General features: G+C 47.9%; 1 protein-coding gene across 3 annotated transcripts; it reads right to left on the bottom strand.

Moving 5' to 3' along the window:
• Positions 1-6825: 6825 nt before the first annotated feature.
• COMMD7 (COMM domain containing 7) lies at positions 6826-13623 on the bottom strand. Of its 3 annotated transcripts, XM_073308906.1 has the most exons (9): positions 13518-13623; positions 12074-12127; positions 11870-11972; positions 9948-10004; positions 9833-9870; positions 9131-9221; positions 8919-8968; positions 8378-8426; positions 6826-7035 (listed from the first exon to the last, which is right to left on the bottom strand). In XM_073308906.1, the coding sequence occupies exons 1-9, from the start codon at positions 13596-13598 to the stop codon at positions 6959-6961; spliced, it is 600 nt and encodes a 199-aa protein (XP_073165007.1). In that variant the 5' UTR covers positions 13599-13623; the 3' UTR covers positions 6826-6958. The 3 variants fall into 3 exon arrangements, with proteins under 3 accessions (XP_073165007.1, XP_073165009.1, XP_073165008.1); XM_073308908.1 differs by lacking the exon at positions 8378-8426 and having other exon boundaries at positions 6949-7035; positions 8919-9011; XM_073308907.1 differs by lacking the exon at positions 6826-7035 and having other exon boundaries at positions 8377-8426; positions 8919-9011.
• Positions 13624-23990: the final 10367 nt, after the last annotated feature.

Genomic DNA, 23990 nt, shown 5'->3' with positions numbered 1-23990 from the left:
GCCAGAGCTCTATAGATACTCGTGCATCAATTCCACTGGAAGGAATTTAAGGCCTCTGGCCAATGAGACGTTCTGAATCCCACCACCTTCTCCCCCACAGTGACTTCTTTCTAGAAAAAGCCTTTGGCACTCCTCCTCCAATTGTTTGCACTGATTGGTTACATTTTGTGTTTAATATTTGTTTTCAGAAAAGACTGGGGAGGTGGAATGGGACAGGAGGAGAGGTGTGTACTCAGAGTGCAGAGCTTTCAAAAGACAAGGGGAAGGTAGGGGAGTGAGGTAATATCTTCCATTGGTGAGAGACACACACACTTTCGAGCTTACACAAAGCTCTTCTTCAGGTCTGGGAAAGGTACTCGGAGTGTCCCTTGAAATATGTTAACTACTTATGCTAAACAATCTGTTCCACTTTTTATTTAGCTGTGACACTCCGAGTACCTTTCCCAGACCTGAAGAAGAGCTCTGTGTAAGCACCAAAGCATCTCTCTCACACCAACAGAAGTTTGTCCAATTAAAGACATTACCTTCCCCACCTTGTCTCCCTAGTATCCTGGGACCAACACAGCTACAACAACAGTTCATATGAGCTTTAAAAAGGCAAACAGTGCGGTCTCCCTGTAGTGCCCTCTGAGTTCCTAGGGTTAGTCTTTGACACAGGTCTGTGTTAGCATGGTTCTAAAGAAGTCCTTGTCCCAGCTGAACTGAGAATTTGGACTAGAGCTGCACTGGCAACAAGGATGCTGTGAATGAGTTGTCCGGCATGAATCAGGATGACCAATTTTTGAGCAGGGGTGGTTAGTAGCATGGTTCAAGCCATTGTGTGGATCAGATCTAAAGGCTTAGTGTGCTAGAGGGACTTGCAAGTATATGTGGTAAAGACTGAAGCAACTCCAGAGCATTATTCAGAGGGCTGGAACGACACCAGAATGACTATTTGGAGAGAGATTTTGGCCAAAGGGCCACCAGCCTTGGGAAAGAAGTGATTCATCTGTAGTGTGTAGAAATCAGCTCAGGTTTGAAAATACAAGTGGTACTTCTGTAGTGCCCGGGGTAGGGGTGAGTGGGTCACCTAATCATAGAATATCAGGGTTGGAAAGGACCTCAGGAGGTCATCTAGTCCAACCCCCTGCTCAAAGCAGAACCAATCCCCAGTTTTTGCCCCAGATCCCTAAATGCCCTCCTCAAGGATTGAACTCACAACCCTGGGTTTAGCTTCACCTCCACTTCACAAGGGAGGAAACTGAGCCTCTGGGAGGTTAATTGACTTGTCTTGGGTCACATTAGAGGTCAGAAGCAGAGATCCGAATAGAGCCCAGGCTCCTAGTCCTGTGTTCCGCCCATTAGACTTCCTCTCTCCTCCTCAAGTGTTATGAAAAACCCTTGACTGAGTTACAGCTTCCCATCAAAGCCAAGCCAAGGAAGCCAGACGAGCCTTCTGTAAATAGAAACTGAAGATAGGTTTGTACGGAAATCTTGGGAACAAAAGAACCATCGTGTGTATTGCATGGTTCTGCCAGGAATCATCAGAGTTTCCAAAAACTGGTCACTGCGTTCCTTCTGCGATCAGCCCTGTGAGGTCTAGCTTTATCCCCTGATTTACTGGCTGGAGGGGTGTGATACTGAATCCCTTTTCTCTGAGCACTGGGGTTCCATCTCTAGTTCATACTTCTTGATACTTTTCTAGTAGACGAGTGGACTCAATACTGTGTCTTTCTCCAGACTTGGGAAAGCCCAGACAGATTAGCAACAGCACCGTGCTCTACAGCCTAACTGCAGAAAACGCTTGCAGTAATTTACGCACATCTTTTGGTTTGTTTTTGCTAGCAGGTCAGAGACTTTAGCAGATGTAATTCACATCCATTAGCAAGGCAAGCAGTGATGACCTCCTGCTGCCCTGTCCAGCTGCTGGTGGCCTGGTGTTATTCCCCACATGCCCTCTGCATTTCTCAGGAATTCCAAATGCAGTATTCTCCCCCCACCCCCAGCACATTTCTAGTAAGAGATTCTGAGTTATTCCCTCTTCCCCCTACCAACATCACAACCTTTCACCGTGAAATGCAAAACATTCTACCCAACTGATTTAAGAGTCCACAAAGCAGAATGACAGGTTTCAGAGTAACAGCCGTGTTAGTCTGTATTCGCAAAAAGAAAAGGAGGACTTGTGGCACCTTAGAGACTAACCAATTTATTTGAGCATAAGCTTTCGTGAGCTACAGCTCCACAGTATGCATCCGATGAAGTGAGCTGTAGCTCACGAAAGCTTATGCTCAAATAAATTGGTTAGTCTCTAAGGTGCCACAAGTCCTCCTTTTCTTTTCACAAAGCAGAAGAGACCCATAGAATTAAATGACTATGCACCATAAGAGTACACAGGGCATGTCAGACAAACAAAGGGGCTCTGACATTGCAGGGAGATCATCAGGGTAGGAAGGCTTCATGAAAGTGGGTTTTAAAGAGAAATCTGAAGGAGCTGCAGGAGGATGCATGGTGCAGTTGGGGGGTGTTCCAACCACAGGGTGAAAAAGGATGCAAAGCCAGGCATAAGAGATGACAAAGAGAGCATTAGGAGAGGGGTTGTTATGACAAAGCAGTTGAAAACAACCCTCTTTCTGCTCTAAGTACGTACCAAGGCCCAGATTCAGGATGCCAGGTGACCCCTCTGACACCTGCTGACCTCCTAGCCTCTCCATACGCTAGTCCAAGTGGCTGTGATAATGTTATTGCAGAGGAAACAGAGCCCCTGAGGCAAAGGCACTTTCAAAATAGTTTGTTTTAAAATGTCACCTACGTCTGCAGGCAGTAGCCCCTACTCTGCTGGGTTCTTAGTTCACTTTTAAGAAACTATGCACAGCTTCCTTCTCTTCAATTTGTCTGGGGCTTGGGCTGTAAAATAAGAATGAATCACCCACAGGCTGTCTAAGCACTTCCCAAGTGTTACTGACGCCATGGGGAAGGCTGGTTACCTCTATTTTACAAATGGGGAAATGGAGTCACGTTAAGGGCCAGGTTTTCAAAAAAGCTTGGCATTCAGCTGCTCCCACTGAAAACAGTGGAGTGGGATTCTCCACGATTGTCAGTGGGAACTGCGCTCTCAAATATCCCACTGCATATGACCTGAACAAGGTCACAGAGCATGTAATTGATAGGTTTCAGAGTAACAGTCGTGTTAGTCTGTATTCGCAAAAAGAAAAGGAGTACTTGTGGCACCTTAGAGACTAACCAATTTATTTGAGCATGAGCTTTCGTGAGCTACAGCTCACTTCATCGGAGAACAGAACTCCCCATTCCTTCCTCTCCAGCCCATGCGCTGACCACTCCCAGGCAGGCACTGAAATGGTGCCTGTTTTGTGCGCTCCAAGCAGGGGGAGCTCGGCTACTTCTGCTTTTCATGCTTACAGGAGTCCTGTATGGATGAACTAAATGGCACAGAATTACAGAACAAAGTAAAGACACCATGAGCTAAAACTTCCCTACTTGCCACATTATTAGCAGCTGGAGACGTTAATAATCACAACTGAATCTAATCAACACCTGAAAGTAGCCTCTCTGGGAGCTGTGTGGGCAGCACAGCGCCTTCTCCCTTCAGCGCTGCTACAGAGGTCTAAAAAGAAATATCATATTAAAATATCATAAACATATCAGAGCACAGGACCAGTCGGGGCCTATCTCCCAAAATGGTCTCTATTTAGAGGACGCTTCAAAGGATTTGGCAAAACTCCATCCAGCACATCTCACAAGGAGTCAGTCTGTTCCTGGATTGGCCAATCACCCTGACCAAGGTGAAATTCTCTCCTGTGTAGAGTCTGTACAAAGTCTAGGTGCTGCTTGAGTAGCACACTGGTCATGTGCTGGCCCTCTGCAGAGGGGAGAACGGCAGTCCCTTGACTGTCTCACATTCTCTAAGTATTTTGGGAGGGGTAAATCAGAAAACCGAGCCAGGCTCAGTACTGTAGCTTTGGTCTGAATTAGAGCAGAATGGCTCAAAGGTCTAAAATTAGACAACAGAGTTAGCTCTGGTTCCTTCACTGCTTTCAGACACGCCTTACCTGGGGGAAGGAGGGAGCAGCCCAGCCATGAAGTGTAAATACCCAGGATTGCCCCTGCCCTGCCACTATTGCATAAGGGAGTTAGGGAAAGCCTCTTGCTTTGGCTGCTTGCTGCTGAAAAAGAGGCGAGATCTACCCAAGGTTCCTATGCCTGTTTGGAAGTGTGAAACTGTAACTTTTCATAGCCCTTCATAGAGCTCTGAAAAACAAAGCGGTGGGAGGGGGCGAGAGCTGCTGCTGCTCCCTAAGGAAATGGGCTGAGAAAACGACCAGGGAACCAAAACCACTGCAGAAATACAGTTAGCTTTCACCCCAAGCTATAAGAGGCCCTTATTTCCCTCTGAGCCTGCTGTCCTGTAGAGATTAGCTCTCGGCTCACTGGGCTTGACTGGCAGCCGGAAAAGCTGGTCCCACACTGAACACAACAGGAGGCCAGCTGAGTCAGCCTTTGTACCTGTCAGGAAATCATTCATAAAACTGACACATGGACCAGGACACAACAGTACTCTCCTCACCCGCCCCCTGCTAAAGCTGCTGCAGTAGGAACTGAGGAAAGTGCTCCATCTGTTTTTCAAAATTCTCGCTGTCCCCCTCCCCTGCTCAGTGTCTGACTCCAGCATTCCCTTCCCCCTTGCACTGCTAACACCAAGAAAGTAAGTAAGTTCAGGACCAGAGAGAGCGTGGTCAAACACCGCTCCCCACATCACTCTTAGACCAAGACCTGGGCGTGGCTGTGGAGGTGAAGAAGGGGATGAGACTTGCTGTGCAGTGAAGTCAAAGTTGTTTCATTAGATTTCTTGTCGTGTCTCTGGAGGACAGGTCTCCTCCCAGACCTGACAGTCCAATGTAGAGAGATCCACTTCCATTTTAACCCACTGCAGTTGATGTTCCTTCATGCTTATGCCACAGAAACGTTTCGAGTCACAGCATCCAGGGCTCCACTCAGGCCATCTCACACAGCTCATTTCCAAAGCAGCACAGTCATGCACAGTCAAGTACGCAGGATGAAAGGGGGTATTACAGGGCTAGCCGAGACCTTTGGTAGCACAGGAAGGTCACCTCACATTAGAGAGGCATTGTGGGTGCTCTAATGCTGCCTATCAGAGAGACTCCCCCAGGGACTGTCAGGCTGCAGAGCGGGAGCCCTTAGCTGGAGGACATAAGGCCTCAGCACTCACCACGCCAGAACTTAAGGCAGGGGAGCAGGTTAGATTGTCCTAGATCTGCAGCTGACAGTGGCACCTTTCAGGGTGTCACTGTATTCCACCCCCTACTACAACTATCATGTAATAGTGACAACCTAGGAGCAGCAGGGCTGGGAGAAACCATAGGAACAAGCAGCAGAAATCTTAAGGCAGAAAGGCCCCTCTTCTTGACGCGACTCTTCGGCTTTTCTGTGTGAGATAGTGGTGGGGGGACAAGGAATGTTTTAAGGAGGGATTTTATTTCTCAGGGTTTTATTTCCAGTTTCCAATTTTGTGTGACAAAGCAGGGATCCCTTATGAATGGAGTGTGACACCAGGAAAGAAAAATGCAAATATTGGCCTTGAGTCAATCTGGGACATTTCAAGTAGGATTCCCCCATGTTACTCTCTTCAAACACAAGACACCATTCTCATTTGTCACTTGGTCCTACTTACAAAAGATAATGGGGGGTTATATTTTCCTGTAACAGATTAAAATTAGCATGTAATACTGCACCCAAAGGGCAATCTGTCAAAGTTCTGGTATTTATTTATAATCTCACTGTGCATGGTTTTAATGGGATGGGAATGTTGCAACTGGAAGAGAAGTGATTTAAGAAAGGAAGGTCTCATGTTTGATCATTCATTGAAACTAGCTAGGAAGGAGACTCTGCTTATTGCAGGACTTAATTATTTTAGGTGTTGGCTGCATGCTAGTTCAAGCTCTTATTCCTACACATGGTTCTTTCCATCATACGTGTTATGACTAGAGTTGCATGTGAAGATCTCACCTCCTCAGGAACACTTAGTGTTGGAAAGAGAATACGTTGCAAGAGGGATCACCTTTCAGAAGACCTGTCCCAAGAGGTGTGCTTAAAGTGAATTTAGGCTGATAAAAGGTGCTAGTGACAACCTTGGAGAATGAAATCTAGTCATCCACAAAACAGGTCTAAGTGAGGGCAGCAGTAGGTAGTTCAAGCCCTGTGTTTGGCCCTAGAATTCCAAGTGAAGAGTTCATCTTCCCAAGAGACTAACAAGTGTGACAAATGTACTAGGAAGTAGAAGACTTATTTCACCCAGGCCTGTCTTTAAGAGCTCTTCACTAGAATCATATATTTGTTCAGAAAACCGGGGGATTTGTCTTATTATCAGGGAGACATTTTTTTTAAATAAAAGCCCAGTGTTCTCCCATGTCTACCATTTAATAATAATTTCCATAATGAGGCATTATGGGGCAGTACATTATCAGTCAAGTTCTTAACACGAGAATAAGAGCTTTGATGGGGAACACTGCTAACTAATTCATCTAGTTAGGATTCTCTCTTTTTTTTTTAAATGGTCTTTACTCACAAGTTTGCTTTATCTCTTTTATACAAGGCCAATACAAAAGGAAGCAGGACACTAACATGGATTCCTAGCTTGCATACCTCTATAAATGTCTACATAGCTCTGACAATATTTTCTTCTAATGGTTACTACAGAAAAGCAATACGAGTACTTATGTCTGTAGCTACTACATATTTGTAAAAGTTTCAGTCTCTGAAGGACAGAAATATAAAAATTTTTAAAGACCATTTCCATTCTGGGTCCAGAACTATTTGACAGTGTTGTTTATTAAACAGTGCAATCTTCATCTAATATGTTACAAATCTGCGGAGTTAAGATCAGACATGTTGGCCCACAAGGAGAAATTACCCCTCTATGGTATAAATGCAGTCCCTTGGGGTTTCAGCTGAAACATTCCAGACTGGTTTTGACTCGTTCCATCTCATGCAGAAAACTGTAGAACTGTGGCAATGTTAACTCTGAAAAAGGAGAGGAAAAAACCCCCCCAGCTATATTTAAAGTCCCATGTCTAACACAAAGCTATTCACATCCATATCAAGGAGCAATTTTCATCCCCACCTGGGCTGGATTGTATTAGAGATTCTAGCTCTTAACATGCTTTTCTACACAACGTCATTTGAATGTAACAGGATTCCAGGCAAAGATTTTCATAATATGACAGACATTGGGATTGCCCTCATTTCTGTTAGTATGCTGCTCTCTAATGACTACTTCTAAAGGCTCCAATTGTCAGAGCTTTATGGTATATATTTTGATATGCATAGATATGAAGACCCTCCACACAGTCATTACTTCTCAATTATTTCCTACAGTGCCACCATCTGGGACAGGTCAGGGTTGGAATAGTTGTGAGCATCTATAGTCAGTGCTTCAACAGCAGTGGCTTTCAACCTTTCCAGACTCCTGTACCCCTTTCAGGAGTCTGATTTGTCTTGTGTACCCCCAAGTTACACCTCACTTAAACTACTTCCTTACAAGATCAGACATAAAAATGTCACTGCATACTATTACTGAAAAATTGCTTACTTTCTTATTGTTACCATATAATTATAAATCAATTGGAATACAAATACTATATTTACATTTCAGTGTATAGCAGGGATCGGCAACCTTTGGCACATGGACTGTCAGGGAAATCCGCTGGTGGGCTGGGATGGTTTGTTTACCTGCAGAGTCCGCAGGTTCAGCCGATGGCAGCTCCCACTGGCTGCGGTTCGCTGTTCCAGGCCAATGGGGGCTGTGGGAAGCAGCGGCCAGCACATCCCTCGGCCCGTGCCAGTTCCCGCAGCCCCCATTGGCCTTTAACGGGGGTCCGCAGCCAGTGGGAGTTGAGATTGGCCGAACCTGCGGATGCTGCAGGTAAACAAACCGTCCCAGCCCGCCAGCAGATTTCCCTGATGGGTCGCATGCCAAAAGGTTGCCGATCCCTGGTGTATAGGATAGAGAGCAGTATAAACAAGTCACTTTATGAAATTTTAGTTTGTACTGACTTCGCTAGTGCTTTTTATATAGCCTGTTGTAAAACTAGGCAAACATCTAGATGAGTTGATGTATCCCCTGGAAGACCTCTGCGTACCCCAATGGTACACACATCCCTGGTTGAGAACCACTGTTCTATAGTGATCCCCTGCTGGGAGCTGGGTCTGCTTCCAAAGCTCATTGAGATCCAATGAATATATGTGACGGTTCTATAAATACTTGGACTCTCAAATACATTTCAAAGGCTTCATGAAATACTTCTGAAGTCCCTTCATGAAATGTTTCTGCTCTAGAACTCCCCACTGAAGTTAGTTAACTCACCTACATACACGTGATCCGTTTGGCTTCCGTTTTTAACCACCAGTTTCAACTGGGAAGGAATCAGACATTTAATTGAAATAGCCGAGCATCTCAAAAATCAAGGCATCAAACGTTAGTTTCAGACAGCATAGACTATTGTAGAGAGACCACTTCTTCAACTAGTCTTCCAGGAAAAGCTACTATAGGGGTAGATCCTTCAGAGATCATCCTAAGGAGTGTCTTTTATCTAAGTAAATCAAACCAACCTCTCGTACACAATATCAGGACCTCTACTAGACTGCAAATGCCGGTACCTCATCATCCCTACGGTTGGCCACAAATCTCCTTAGATAAGTGAAGCATGCAGAAAAAGCAGCAGCACTGTACTGGTTTTAGCTGATGTCTTCAAGAAATCAGAAGCAGAGCCAACTCCAAATGCCATACTCTTGGGTTCCCTTGGCTCCCACTGGAGTCAGCACCAGCAGGTTCATCCCTTTAGCTTGTCCTTTACCAAGTGATGAACTACAACCCATTCCCTAAACTCTCATTTTGGGAGACTTACCTGTAAGAAAATACTTCCCACTTTTTCCAGTTCACTGCTCCCTGCAGTCACTGTGAAATGGAGAGAAGAGATGGCAGATAACTCCCCTGAGGTCTAAAGGAGATTAGTTAAGTGAAAATATTTCAAGAGAGTCTACAGCTAAGAACTGCTGCTGGATTTCAGCCTTGACATCAAACAGACACTCCAGCCTACTCATGTCTTGCATCTATTACCTCCAAATTTCCACTCCATATCTATAAGCTGGTTAATCATCAGCGTCTGTCCAACAGCCAGGCGTGTCAGGGTGGGGGAATTCAGCTTCCACTGTAGGAGCAAAAAATGGACACTTAACCAATTGATGCAAAAATACTACTCCTTACCGTACTACCTGTAGCTCCAACACCAATAAGCAATTGGGCAGAGCTCCAGCAGAAGCATAAAGCAGATGTACATGCAGCACATATCAAGGGACTGCATAAATGCCAAAAAATGAAAATGGACGGGGGTATAAGTTTAAAAAATGTATTTATTTTTATGTAGTTGATTTAGGCATTTTTGAAAATTTTGCCATGGGACCAATTTAACATGTTAATGCAAAAAGTCCTGTATTTATTTATTTGGATAACGCTGAGGTTCAATGCAAGCAAAGGCAGAAACAGAATCAAAGCCACACTTAATTGCCGCAGTCAAAACTGTAAGGTGCTTATATGCTACAATGCATATGCCATGCCAAATCAGAAGTACTGCTTAGACAAAACGTTTCATTCAAGTTGTCATGGCATCTTTAGTTTATGATTTTCATAAGGTATGAAGCAACAGACAGCCTGACTTCTTGGGACCTCTGAATATGTGGCCACAAGTTTATGAAACCACCCTGTCCCAATGAGTGTGTTTTGTTTTTTTAAAGTTAAGAAGAAAAGGAATTCTACTAATACCTGCTCTGCAAAATAACTAGCTTTCTCTTCACTGAGCCCTGTAGGAGAAACCACACAAGATTAACAAAATAAAAACCAATGAATATTTAATATTTAGTAAAGTCAAGTGACCTACCCAGAGCAATGAAATCTGCTCGGACTTGTTCAGATGACAGATTCCTCTTCAGGGCCCCTAGAATAAACCGTGCAAAAGGAGGAAATCATTTTTACTGAAATACAGCATTGCACTGTGTTAAGTCAAACACACACAGGGACAGAGAGGTTTTAACAGGATGTTTTTGTTCTCCAGTTGTGCTGTTCAGCAGCTTGCTACTCACCAAAGTAGGAAATACTGTTGTCTCCTACTGTACCTTAGTAGACACCAAAGCTACTGCTTAAAGCGTCAGTCGGATGCATGTGCATGAGAGCAAGATGAAGCTACATTGTTGGTCTCCATGGTAATGGCACCAGCAGCTTCATTTTGAAGTTACTGCTTTTTCCCTTACAGAAGCTTTGCTTGTTAACGGCTGGCAAGCTACTAATTTGACCTACCTGCTGCGTTCTGGATGGTGGGTGGGACCATGTGCCTGTAACATTTTCTCCTGCTGTGCCTGCCTGCTTTGTTCTTGGGGAGCAGGCTGCACACTGAAATTTACAAGGACCCTGTTCTCTAAAGCCAAGAGAAGGAGTCTGTCCGGTAAATTTTGATAGACTGCCTGCCCCACACGGCTTTGTATGCGTATTGTACATAAGCACTCAGTGAAGTTATCAGAACAGATGGCAGGTATCGTTCATGGTATCTCAGCCCTGACAAAAATGATACAAGGATTTGAGGATAAGGCATATAAATAGCAACCAAGGGAGCTAAATGTATGTTGTCTAGAAAAGAAAAGCCTCAGAATGGGGAAAATTATGATTTCTGACTGTTAATACCTTCAAGGTAGCTATATAAAAGGAGGAAGGAAATTTTTTCACTGCCTTTTATGCTAGCAGGAAAAGGAGAAATGGCCTGAAGCTACAAAAAGAAAATTTAATACAAGCAAAATGCTAGAAGAAAATTTGCGCTTAAGTACTATGGTGATGGGAAGTACAGAAAAATCTAAGACCAACAGATAATAGTAAAGGTAATGGATGAACAGGAGACACTCCCAAGGGAGGTGGTTGAAGCACACAGCCACTGCAGATTGCTGAGAATAAGTTGGCTACAGTGGTAGCAGGATTGCTGTAGGGAATAATCTTGTACAACAAAGTGGTCAGACTGAATGACTCTGCTGGTCTTTTCTGGCTCCGCTATGTGTGATTAACATACACTTGTTTTGGGGAGCTGCTCATAGATAAGTGTTTCTCTAAAAGGAGGCTGCAAGGATAGAAGTCATCTTAACACAGTTTTAAATGGCTCTGATTTCCAGAGTCTTCTAATGGGGTCTCAATTTGCTCAGCCCTCTATCTGATGAAGCTCATCTGCCTACTGGGAAGTACAATGCTGCATCATGTAGATGGCAGCTGCTACAGGGTTTTTGTCTGAAGATAAAATTGCACTAGTTTCACCAAATATATTAATTTTTACAGGTGCAAGTTAAACCAATAGATGTGTGGGTTGGATGGATCACCTGATGATTACCTGTTCTGTTCATTCCCTCTGGGGCACCCAGCATTGGCCACTGGGCTAGATGGACCTTTGGTCTCACCCAGTCTGACTGTTCTTATGTGTCCTCATAAAGGATTTCTGTAGGTTCAACTAAAATATTTTTTTAACAGACTTTAGTTAAGCCAGTGGAACTTGTGTATAGACATGGCTTAAGAGACAACAGCCTGATGAACTGAACAGGGATTCTTCAACAGAGAGAGGGATTTCTAAAGTATGTTGGAGAACTCATTTTTAATTCTTGATTACTGCTTACTTAGCAATCAAAGGTTCTATCCTGCAAGCTGATGGGCACAGTGAAATCAGTGGGGCTCTAGATGGATTAGTGTGCAGGCACAAACACAGCAGTTCCTTTCAGGCTCAAACCAAGAGTAACATTCTCTCACACACACAACCATTTCCAGGCTACTCACCATTAGGTATCAAGAGGATACTTTTGATAATATTTTTCAGAGGACCTAGGCTGATTTCATTCATGGTGGCAAATTCAGAGAGCTGAGTCAGAAACCTTTCTACCTGCAGACAGCAAAGAGAAGAGACAAAGCCTTAACGCTGCGCTCATCTCATCTGACCGCTGCAATCAAACCCATCTCCACATTGTGCTGCAGAGGCCTTACCTCCTTGGGCTCTGTTAAAAAGCTGAAGACTACATCAGTCAGTGCTGAGAATTGCTGTGAAGAAATAGGACAGTGTCACTAAACCAGGGACTAGCAGGCTACATTTCTCACTCACCTCTTCCAAATTCTCCCCACAGATCCTTGAAAGTGGAACATCTGCTGTTCTGCGTTAACACCCTTCTCCTATTCAGTGCAGCTCTAGAGGCCCAGATTCATTTCACCACTATACAGTTTACTTCCCAGCACTTCGGTGGCCACCTCCCTCCAATGGCAAGAAGGAAATAACGCTTCCCCACACAACTTTCTGGCTTTGTAGAGGTCACTCCCTGATCCTTTTTGGAATACTCTGTCTTCAAGTTTCAGAGCAGCAGTCGTGTTAGTCTGTATTCGCAAAAAGAACAGGAGGACTAGTGGCACCTTAGAGATGAACCCATTTATTTGAGCATCAGCACGCTGCATCCGACGAAGTGAGCTTCAAGAAAGCTTATGCTTAAATAAATGGGCTCGTCTCTAAGGTGCCACAAGTCCCAGTGGTTTGAGCAGTGGCCTGCTAAACCCAGGGTTGTGAGTTCAATCCTTGAGGGGGCCATTTAGGGAACTGGGCCAAAAACTGGGGATCGGTCCTGCTTTGAGCAGGGGGTTGGACTAGAACCTCCTGAGGTCCCTTCCAACCCTGATCTTCTATGATTCTATGAAGACTATTCACACAGCTAGCAGCTGGGGTGGGAAAGGATTTTGTATGGCGCTGAGGGAGCACAAGACGGTGCAACCCAAGTTCCGCATTTAGAGGCGCAACAGGGAGAAGGGCTGTGGACCTACCCTGGTATTTCCACAACTCTACAGGGTACCTGGACTGGTGCTGGAGCCGCTAACGTCCCTTACCTCTCCCTCCTGTAAGCAGGTTGTATGTAACCTCTACCTGCAAATAGAGACCGAGGGTTTCTCTCCATAACATTTTTGTAAGGAGCTTCTGCCGCTAGATGGTCCGTGGCCGCCAGGGCTCTGGGCCGAGGGTAGGCAAAATGAATCGGGGGTAGTTGCTGCCCTTCTGAAGGGGACTCGGCTGGGCCCACCCGTACGGTTCCCAGGGGGTCAGGCGAGTGGATTCGAAACAACTGCGGGCAAACGGCGGGAGGCCGGAGCGGCCCTTCAGAGCGCCGGGCCTCGGGCTCTCCCCCGCCGGGCTGCTCAGCCGCAGGGCGCCGCGGGGGGGGCGGCGGCGGCGGCGGCGACCCCCCCCCGCACAGATTAAAAACCCGGGGGGGGGCATCGGTTTAACACCATGAGAAATGCCGGGGGCGAAGCGGGTTTCGGGGGGCCGGGGCTGGCCGCTCGCGACACCCCCCCCCTCGGGCCCCGGGCGGGAACCGGCTCGCCCCGGCCCGGCAGCCCTCGGCCTGCGGGAGGGAAGCAGCCCCCGGCGGCCCCGGCCCCGGCCCCGCACCTCGGCGCGCAGCTGGTTCAGGCTCCGCATGGCGCCGCTCCCCGCCGGCCCCGGCCCCGCGTCCCGGCCGCGCTGCCCCATGTCCCGCCGGGCCCCGCCCCGCGCCGCGCCGCCGCCGCCGCCTCAGCCTGAGCGTTGGCGGCCGCACTTTCCGCACGCGCGGCGCCGCCCCCCCGCCCGGGGCCCCCGCGACCCCCCGCCCTGCCCCCCGCCTGGGGCCCCTCGCCTGGGCTCCCTACCGCCGCCTGCCCCTCCCGCCCCCTCCCCTGGGCCCCCCGCGACCCCCCCGCCCTGCCCCCCGCCTGGGGCCCCCGCGACCCCCCCGCCCCCTCCCGTGGGTCCCCGCAACCCCCCGCCCTGCCCCCCGCCTGGGGCCCCCCGCGACCCCCCGCCCTGCCCCCCGCCTGGGGCCCCTCTCCTGGGCTCCCTACCGCCGCCTGCCCCTCCCGCCCCCTCCCCTGGGCCCCCCGCGACCCCCCCGCCCTGCCCCCCGCCTGGGGCCCCCGCGACCCCCCCGCCCCCTCCCGTGGGTCCCCCGCAACCCCCCGCCCTGCCCCCCGCCTGGGGCCCCCCGCGATCCCCCGCCCTGCCCCCCGCCTGGGGCCCCTCGCCTGGGCTCCCTACCGCCGCCCCGGCCCCCCCGCCCCCTCCCCTGGGCCCCCCGTGACCCCCCCGCCCTGCCCCCCGCCTGGGGCCCCCGCGACCCCCCCGCCCCCTCCCGTGGGTCCCCCGCAACCCCCCGCCCTGCCCCCCGCCTGGGGCCCCTCGCCTGGGCTCCCTACCGCCGCCTGCCCCCCCCGCCCCCTCCCCATGGCCCCCCGCAACCCCCCGCCCTGCCCCCCGCCTGGGGCCCCTCGCCTGGGCTCCCTACCCCCCGCCCCCTCCCCTGGGCCCCCCGCGACCCCCCCGCCCTGCCCCCCGCCTGGGGCCCCTCACCTGGGCTCCCTACCCCCCGCCTGCCACCCCCCGCCCCCTCACCTGGGCTCCCTGCCCCACCCGTGCCTTCCCCCCCCCACCTGAGCCCTGCCCCCCACTTGGGCCCCTGCACTCTGACCACCTGGTACCCCCTATGCCCCCTCACCGGGCTCCCTGCCCCGCACCTGGACCCCTCCCCAGCTGGGCCTCCCCATGCTCTGACCTCCCAGGACCCCCCGCACCCCCTCATTTGTCCCCCCCACGCCCTGCCCCCCACCTGGGCCTGCTGCACCCCCTCGCCTGAGCCCCCCCCCCGACACCCTGTCAAGGTTCCTTCCCCACTCTGAACTCTAGGGTACAGATGTGGGGACCTGCATGAAAACCTCCTAAGCTTACTTTTACCAGCTTAGGTTAAAACTTCCCCAGGGTACGAACTATTTTACCCTTTGCCCTGGGACTTTCGCTGCCACCACCAAGCATCTAATGGGTATTTATTATTGGGAAAGAGTTCGTTTGGAAACGTCTTTCCCCCCAAAATCCTCACCAAAACCTTACACCCCCCTTCCTGGGGAAGGCTTGATAAAAATCCTCACCAATTTGCATAGGTGACCACAGACCCAAACCCTTGGATCTTAAGAACAATAAAAAAAACAATCAGTTTCTTAAAAGAAGAATTTTAATAGAAGAAAAAGTAAAAAGAATCACCTCTGTAAAATCAGAAGAGTAAAGATCTTACAGGGTAATCAGATTCAAAACATAGAGAATCCCTCTAGGCAAAACCTTAAGTTTCACAAAGACAGGAATCTCCATTCCATTCAGCACAGCGTATTTTCTCAGCCATTCAAACAAACAGAATCTAACGTGTCTCTAGCTAGATTGCTGACTAAGTTCTCAGACTCCACTCCTGTTCTGTCCCGGGCAAAAGCATCACCCAGACAGACCCAAACCCTTTCTTTCTCCCGCCTCCAGCTTTGAAAGTATCTTGTCTCCTCATTGGTCATTGTGGTCAGGTGCCAGCGAGGTTATCTGGGCTTCTTAACCCTTTACAAGTGAAAGGGCTTTTCCTCTGGCCAGGAGGGATTTTAAAGGTGTTTACCCTTCCCTTTATATTTATGACACACCCACACTCCCTCACCAGGTTTCCCTGCTTCCCCACCTGGGCTCCCCATCCTGTGCACCCCCACCCGGGGATGCTGTGTCCTTCCCCCCTCCTGGGCACCCTGTGCCCCCTCATCTGGGCACTCAGCACCCTGTTCCCCCACCTGGGCATGCTGCACCCCCTTACCTGGGCCCCCCACACCCTTACCCCCTGGGATCCACATGCCCCCTCATCTGGGCACCCCACACTCTGCCCCCCTGGGAACTCCATGCCCCCTCACCTGGACACCCAGTGGCCTACCTCCACCCACCTAGGCACTGCGTGCCCTGCTCCTCACCTACCTGGGCACCTGTGCTGTGCCCCCCTCACCTGGACACCCAGTGCCCTGCATCCACCCACCTGGGAACCCCATGCCCTGCCCCACTCACCTGGGAACCCCATGCCCTTCCTTTCCACCTACCTGGGTACCCTTTGGCCTGCCTTCTCCCCTACCTGGGGAGGTGCCTGCTTACCCACTTGGACACCCTGCACCTCCCCACCTGGGCTCCCACACCCCTATCCTGGGCACCCCACACTCTGCCCCCTACCTACATGGGCACCACGTGTCCTGCTCCCCCTCCCGGGCAGTCCTTGCCCTTCCCCAGACACCTTGTAGGGTTGCCAGTTTTGTTTGGAGGTATTCCTCCCCCCCCTTCATCACATGTCATGATCTTTAATTAAAGAATAATCTTTAATTAATCTTTAATTCCTAGTGACTCCAGGATAATCCTGGAGGGTTGGCACCTCCATCACCTAGTATCCCCTCCAGGCACCAGCACCTTGCCCCCACCTCACCTGGCCACCCACCACCCAGTCCACTCCCTCCCGACTCACCTGGTTTCTTTGTCCCCTCTACTCACCTAGGCACTCAGCACCTGCCCTCTCCATTCACCTGGGCACCCAATACCATCCCACTCACCTGCAATCTAGCACCCTGTCATCTCCCACATTTTGCACCCAATACCCTGCTCCGTCACTCAGCTGAACACCCAATCCTTTGCCTCTCCAACATGCTTGGTACCTGGGCAACCAATACACTGTCCCCCAATACAACTGGCACCTGGATAATCTGCCTCCTACTCACCTGGGCACCCAAAAATTGCACCCTGACACACACACACACACCCCCGGTACCAAAAAAAATAGCCTACTTCTGCTCCCTCCAAGTACACATTTACACATACAAACATTTGACTGGTGGTGCCATGGACAACATATTCATTGTCACAGATTCCAAGGCCAGAAAGGACCACTGTGATCATCTAATCTGAACTCCTGTAAGACACAGGCTAGAGACCTGCCCCAAAATAATTCCCAGAGCAGATCTTTTAGAAAAACACTCAATCTTGATTTAAAAATTGTCAGTGGAGCATCCACCATGACGCTTTGTAAATTGTTCCAATGGTTAAACACGCTCATTGTTTTAAACATTTGTCTTATTTCTGTTCTTGTGTAGCTTCAACTTCCAGACTTTGGACTGTGTAATCACTTTATTTGTTAGATGGAAGAGCCCATTATTAAACGTTTGTTTCCCATGTACATACTTGCAGAATGTAATCAAGTCACCCCTTAACCTTCTCTTTGTTAAGATGAGAATATTGAGTTCCTTGAATCTGTCCTTATAAGACATCTGTATTCTAATCCTTTGACCAGTCTCGTGGCTCTTCTCTGAACCCTCTTCAATTTATAAACATTTTTCTTGAATTGTGGGAGCTAGAACTGGACACAGGATTCCAGCAGTGATTGCACCAGTGCTAAATACAGAAGTAAAATAGCCTTGCGACATCTACTTGAGATTCCCCTCTTTGTGCCTCCCAGGACCACATTTGGGCAGTTATCACACAGGGAGCTCATGTTCAGCTCATTATCCACCATGGCCCCCAAATCTTTTTCAGAGTCACTGCTTCCCAGGATAGAGTACATTTAGCTATATTAAAATCCATATTGACAGGTTTCAGAGTAACAGCCGTGTTAGTCTGTATTCGCAAAAAGAAAAGGAGGACTTGTGGCACCTTAGAGACTAACCAATTTATTAGAGCATAAGCTTTCGTGAGCTACAGCTCACTTCTTCAGATGCATATCGTGGAAACTGCAGCAGGCTTTATATATACACAGAGAATATGAAACAATACCTATTCCCACCCCACTGTCCTGCTGGTAATAGCTTATCTAAAGTGATTTCCAGCACAAATCCAGGTTTTCTCACCCTCCACCCCCCCACACAAATTCACTCTCCTGCTGGTGATAGCCCATCCAAAGTGATAACTCTTTACACAATGTGCATGACAATTAAGCTGGGCTATTTCCTGCATAAATCCAGGTTCTCACATCCCCCCCACCCCCATACACACACAAACTCACTCTCCTGCTGGTAATAGCTCATCCAAACTGACCACTCTTCAAGTTAAAATCCAAGTTAAACCAGAACATCTGGGGGGGGGGGTAGGAAAAAACAAGAGGAAACAGGCTACCTTGCATAATGACTTAGCCACTCCCAGTCTCTATTTAAGCCTAAATTAATAGTATCCAATTTGCAAATGAATTCCAATTCAGCAGTTTCTCGCTGGAGTCTGGATTTGAAGTTTTTTTGTTTTAAGATAGCGACCTTCATGTCTGTGATCGCGTGACCAGAGAGATTGAAGTGTTCTCCGACTGGTTTATGAATGTTATAATTCTTGACATCTGATTTGTGTCCATTTATTCTTTTACGTAGAGACTGTCCAGTTTGACCAATGTACATGGCAGAGGGGCATTGCTGGCACATGATGGCATATATCACATTGGTGGATGTGCAGGTGAACGAGCCTCTGATAGTGTGGCTGATGTTATTAGGCCCTGTGATGGTGTCCCCTGAATAGATATGTGGGCACAGTTGGCAACGGGCTTTGTTGCAAGGATAAGTTCCTGGGTTAGTGGTTCTGTTGTGTGGTATGTGGTTGTTGGTGAGTATTTGCTTCAGGTTGCGGGGCTGTCTGTAGGCAAGGACTGGCCTGTCTCCCAAGATTTGTGAGAGTGTTGGGTCATCCTTTAGGATAGGTTGTAGATCCTTAATAATGCGTTGGAGGGGTTTTAGTTGGGGGCTGAAGGTGACGGCTAGTGGCGTTCTGTTATTTTCTTTGTTAGGCCTGTCCTGTAGTAGGTAACTTCTGGGAACTCTTCTGGCTCTATCAATCTGTTTCTTTACTTCTGCAGGTGGGTATTGTAGTTGTAAGAAAGGTTGACAGAGATCTTGTAGGTGTTTGTCTCTGTCTGAGGGGTTGGAGCAAATGCGGTTGTATCGCAGAGCTTGGCTGTAGACGATGGATCGTGTGGTGTGGTCAGGGTGAAAGCTGGAGGCATGCAGGTAGGAATAGCGGTCAGTAGGTTTCCGGTATAGGGTGGTGTTTATGTGACCATTGTTTATTAGCACTGTAGTGTCCAGGAAGTGGATCTCTTGTGTGGACTGGACCAGGCTGAGGTTGGTGGTGGGATGGAAATTGTTGAAATCCATATTGTTTGCATATGTCCAGTTTACCAAGCAATCTAGATTGCTCTGAAGCAATGACCTGTCCTGTCCTGAGTGCATTTTTTACCACTCCTCCATTTTTTGTGTTATCTGCAAACTTTATCAGGGATGATTTTATGTTTTCTACCAGGTCCTTGATAAAAATTGTAAGTAGCATAATGCTAACCCCATCTCCAGTCTGCCTGACACACACCCTCATTGCTGCCAAACAAGCCCTGCTCCTAAGCTCTCTTCCTCTCGCTAGGCATGGTTCAACAAAGCAATAACAAATACATGACATGCCGTATATTCTTGGCCCTTCACTCAAACCCAGGGATTGCGAGATATCTGTAATATCACCTGTGTGCCAGTAGCCTGAGCATTCAGTGTCCTTTACTCTGGGTGGGAATTACTCAGGGCTTGTACACACTGCTACTTATGTCGATATAACTTATGTCACTCAGGGGTGTGAATAGGCCACACAAGTTACACCAACCGAAGCACTCTCTTCCGTTGGCATAGAGCGTCTTCACCAGAGGCACAACAGCAGCGCAGCTGCACCGATGCAGCTGTGCTGATATAGGGCTTGCGCTTCTAGCGTAGACTAGCCCTCCTTTGCTGCTCTTGGCCTTCAGAGGCTTTTCCCTGCTGCATGGTTGCTGTAATTTCCCCAGACTCTGATAAGTGGGAAAAAGGCATTGTGGGCGTCCATCATCATTCCCTCTTGAGTCTTCCACCCACTTGCTTGCTTTAAAGTAACATGGGTTACACATCTGTTATTTGTTCTGTTTTTCTGTTCTCAGTTCTGCTATTAACGTGAGTGTTTGCGAACGCTTAGCTCACTTCTGTATAAAACCATTTGGGCTATCTTCAGAACGAAAGGCCCCATACAATTGTCCACGTTCTCATTTGCAATGGAAAGCGACAGCGTCAGCAGCATGGCAGTCTGCAGCACTTTCGCTTTTCACAAAGGCAATACATACATACCGGTCACTCAGGCAGCCAGTCAGAGACTTTAAGGAAAAATGGATCTGATATCACATTGACAGGGAAACAGATTAGGTCCCTGCTCTTGGAAAGTTGCAAAGGGGTAGCTGGAGGCCCCAGTCAAGTATTTAAGCACATGATCAGTTCCATTGTCTTCAGTGGGAATACTCCCAGTCATCAAGTTAAACACGTCGCACAGCCGATGAAGTGAGCTGTAGCTCACGAAAGCTCATGCTCAAATAAATTGGTTAGTCTCTAAGGTGCCACAAGTCCTCCTCTTCTTTTTGCGAATACAGACTAACACGGCTGCTACTCTGAAATTTGACTTCAGTGGCATTGGGATGGAGTGCAGAGGGCAGCTGTAATGAGAGTAAGAAGGTGACACTTTTACAATCAGATCCTTTTACAAGATCCATAAACCTGGAAATCCTGGGCGCCCCATCATCTCAGGCATTGGCACCCTGACAGCAGGATTGTCTGGCTATGTAGACTCCCTCCTCAGGCCCTACGCTACCAGCACTCCCAGCTACCTTCGAGACACCACTGACTTCCTAAGGAAACTTCAATCCATCGGTGATCTTCCTGATAACACCATCCTGGCCACTATGGATGTAGAAGCCCTCTACACCAACATTCCACACAAAGATGGACTACAAGCCGTCAGGAACACTATCCCCGATAATGTCACGGCTAACCTGGTGGCTGAACTTTGTGACTTTGTGCTTACCCATAACTATTTCACATTTGGGGACAATGTATACCTTCAGATCAGCGGCATTGCTGTGGGTACCCGCATGGCCCCACAGTATGCCAACATTTTTATGGCTGATTTAGAACAACGCTTCCTCAGCTCTCGTCCCCTAAAGCCCCTACTCTACTTGCGCTATATTGATGACATCTTCATCATCTGGACCCATGGAAAAGAAGCCCTTGAGGAATTCCACCATGATTTCAACAATTTCCATCCCACCACCAACCTCAGCCTGGTCCAGTCCACACAAGAGATCCACTTCCTGGACACTACAGTGCTAATAAACAATGGTCACATAAACACCACCCTATACCGGAAACCTACTGACCGCTATTCCTACCTGCATGCCTCCAGCTTTCACCCTGACCACACCACACGATCCATCGTCTACAGCCAAGCTCTGCGATACAACCGCATTTGCTCCAACCCCTCAGACAGAGACAAACACCTACAAGATCTCTGTCAAGCTTTCTTACAACTACAATACCCACCTGCTGAAGTAAAGAAACAGATTGATAGAGCCAGAAGAGTTCCCAGAAGTTACCTACTACAGGACAGGCCTAACAAAGAAAATAACAGAACGCCACTAGCCATCACCTTCAGCCCCCAACTAAAACCCCTCCAACGCATTATTAAGGATCTACAACCTATCCTAAAGGATGACCCAACACTCTCACAAATCTTGGGAGACAGGCCAGTCCTTGCCTACAGACAGCCCCGCAACCTGAAGCAAATACTCACCAACAACCACATACCACACAACAGAACCACTAACCCAGGAACTTATCCTTGCAACAAAGCCCGTTGCCAATTGTGCCCACATATCTATTCAGGGGACACCATCACAGGGCCTAATAACATCAGCCACACTATCAGAGGCTCGTATACCTGCACATCCACCAATGTGATATATGCCATCATGTGCCAGCAATGCCCCTCTGCCATGTACATTGGTCAAACTGGACAGTCTCTACGTAAAAGAATAAATGGACACAAATCAGATGTCAAGAATTATAACATTCATAAACCAGTCGGAGAACACTTCAATCTCTCTGGTCACGCGATCACAGACATGAAGGTCGCTATCTTAAAACAAAAAAACTTCAAATCCAGACTCCAGCGAGAAACTGCTGAATTGGAATTCATTTGCAAATTGGATACTATTAATTTAGGCTTAAATAGAGACTGGGAGTGGCTAAGTCATTATGCAAGGTAGCCTATTTCCTCTTGTTTTTTCCTACCCCCCCCCCCCCCCCAGATGTTCTGGTTTAACTTGGATTTAAACTTGGAGAGTGGTCAGTTTGGATGAGCTATTACCAGCAGGAGAGTGAATTTGTGTGTGTATGGGGGTGGGGGGGATGTGAGAAAACCTGGATTTGTGCTGGAAATGGCCCACCTTAATTATGCACATTGTAGGGAGAATGGTCACTTTGGATGAGCTATTACCAGCAGGATAGAGAGTTTGTGTGTGTGGTTTTTGGGAGGGGGGTGAGGGGGTGAGAGAACCTGGATTTGTGCAGGAAATGGCCCAACTTTATTATCATGCACATTGTGTAAAGAATTGTCACTTTGGATGGGCTATCACCAGCAGGAGAGTGAATTTGTGTGGGGGGGTGGAGGGTGAGAAAACCTGGATTTGTGCTGGAAATGGCCCACCTGATGATCACTTTAGATAAGCTATTACCAGCAGGACAGTGGGGTGGGAGGAGGTATTTTTTCATATTCTCTGTGTATAAATAAAGTCTGCTGCAGTTTCCACGGCATGCATCCGATGAAGTGAGCTGTAGCTCACGAAAGCTCATGCTCAAATAAATTGGTTAGTCTCTAAGGTGCCACAAGTACTCCTTTTCTTTTTACAATCAAATAGTCACTTTTCCAGCCATAGTTACAATTGAGGCCCTTCTCCAGCAAAGCACTTTAGCCTGTGTTTAACTTGATGACTGGGAGTATTCCCACTGAAGACAATGGAACTGATCATGTGCTTAAATACTTGATTGGGGCCTCCAGCTACCCCTTTGTAACTTTCCAAGAGCAGGGACCAAATCTGTTTCCCTGTCAATGTGGTATCAGATCCATTTTTCCTTAAAGTCTCTGACTGGCTGCCTGAGTGACCGGTATGTATGTATTGCCTTTGTGAAAAGCGAAAGTGCTGCAGACTGCCATGCTGCTGACGCTGACTGTCGCTTTCCATTGCAAATGAGAACGTGGACAATTGTACGGGGCCTTTCGTTCTGAAGATAGCCCAAATGGTTTTATACAGCAGTGAGCTAAGCCGCAAAGCACCAATGTTAGAGGAGATGTTTACTGATGGTCTGACTAGAAAAATCAACTCCAAATTTTTTTTTCTATATCTATTAATATCACAATTATTTCTTATACAACCTGAACTCAGTGAGACTGTTGATGTGAGAAAATTACTTGTATTGTGACAGGTTTCAGAGTAACAGCCGTGTTAGTCTGTATTCGCAAAAAGAAAAGGAGGACTTGTGGCATCACTTGCATCCGATGAAGTGAGCTGTAGCTCACGAAAGCTCATGCTCAAATAAATTGGTTAGTCTCTAAGGTGCCACAAGTCCTCCTTTTCTTTTTACTTGTATTGTGGCAGTGTTTGCAGGCTTGAGTCCTAAGTATATGAAACACTTTAACCATAAAGAACAGGAGGACTTGTGGCACCTTAGAGACTAACCAATTTATTTGAGCATGAGCTTTCGTGAGCTACAGCTCACTTCATCGGATGCATGTAGCTCACGAGAGCTCATGCTCAAATAAATTGGTTAGTCTCTAAGGTGCCACAAGTCCTCCTGTTCTTTTTGCAAATACAGACTAACACGGCTGCTACTCTGAAACCTGACTTTAACCATATTTTCTCTGAAAAATAAAAGAGGCTCATTTGTGCTAAATTTTAATCATCAGTTAATATTTGTAGCTAAAAGAAAGGGAGGACTTGTGGCACCTTAGAGACTAACCCATTTATTTGAGCATGAGCTTTCGTGAGCTACAGCTCACTTCATCGGATGCATACTCAAATAAATGGGTTAGTCTCTAAGGTGCCATGAGTCCTCCTTTTCTTTTTGCGAATACAGACTAACACGGCTGTTACTCTGAAATCTATTTGTAGCTATAATCCTCCAAACCCAGCAAAATCCAAGCAAAATTACCCTGAGGATTGCACTACAGGAACAGTGTGAAATAATGGCA

The sequence above is a fragment of the Lepidochelys kempii genome, chromosome 13 (genome assembly GCF_965140285.1).
Source record: "Lepidochelys kempii isolate rLepKem1 chromosome 13, rLepKem1.hap1, whole genome shotgun sequence".
Lineage (NCBI taxonomy): Eukaryota > Metazoa > Chordata > Testudines > Cheloniidae > Lepidochelys > Lepidochelys kempii.
This window is presented reverse-complemented; position numbering and strand designations above follow the sequence as displayed.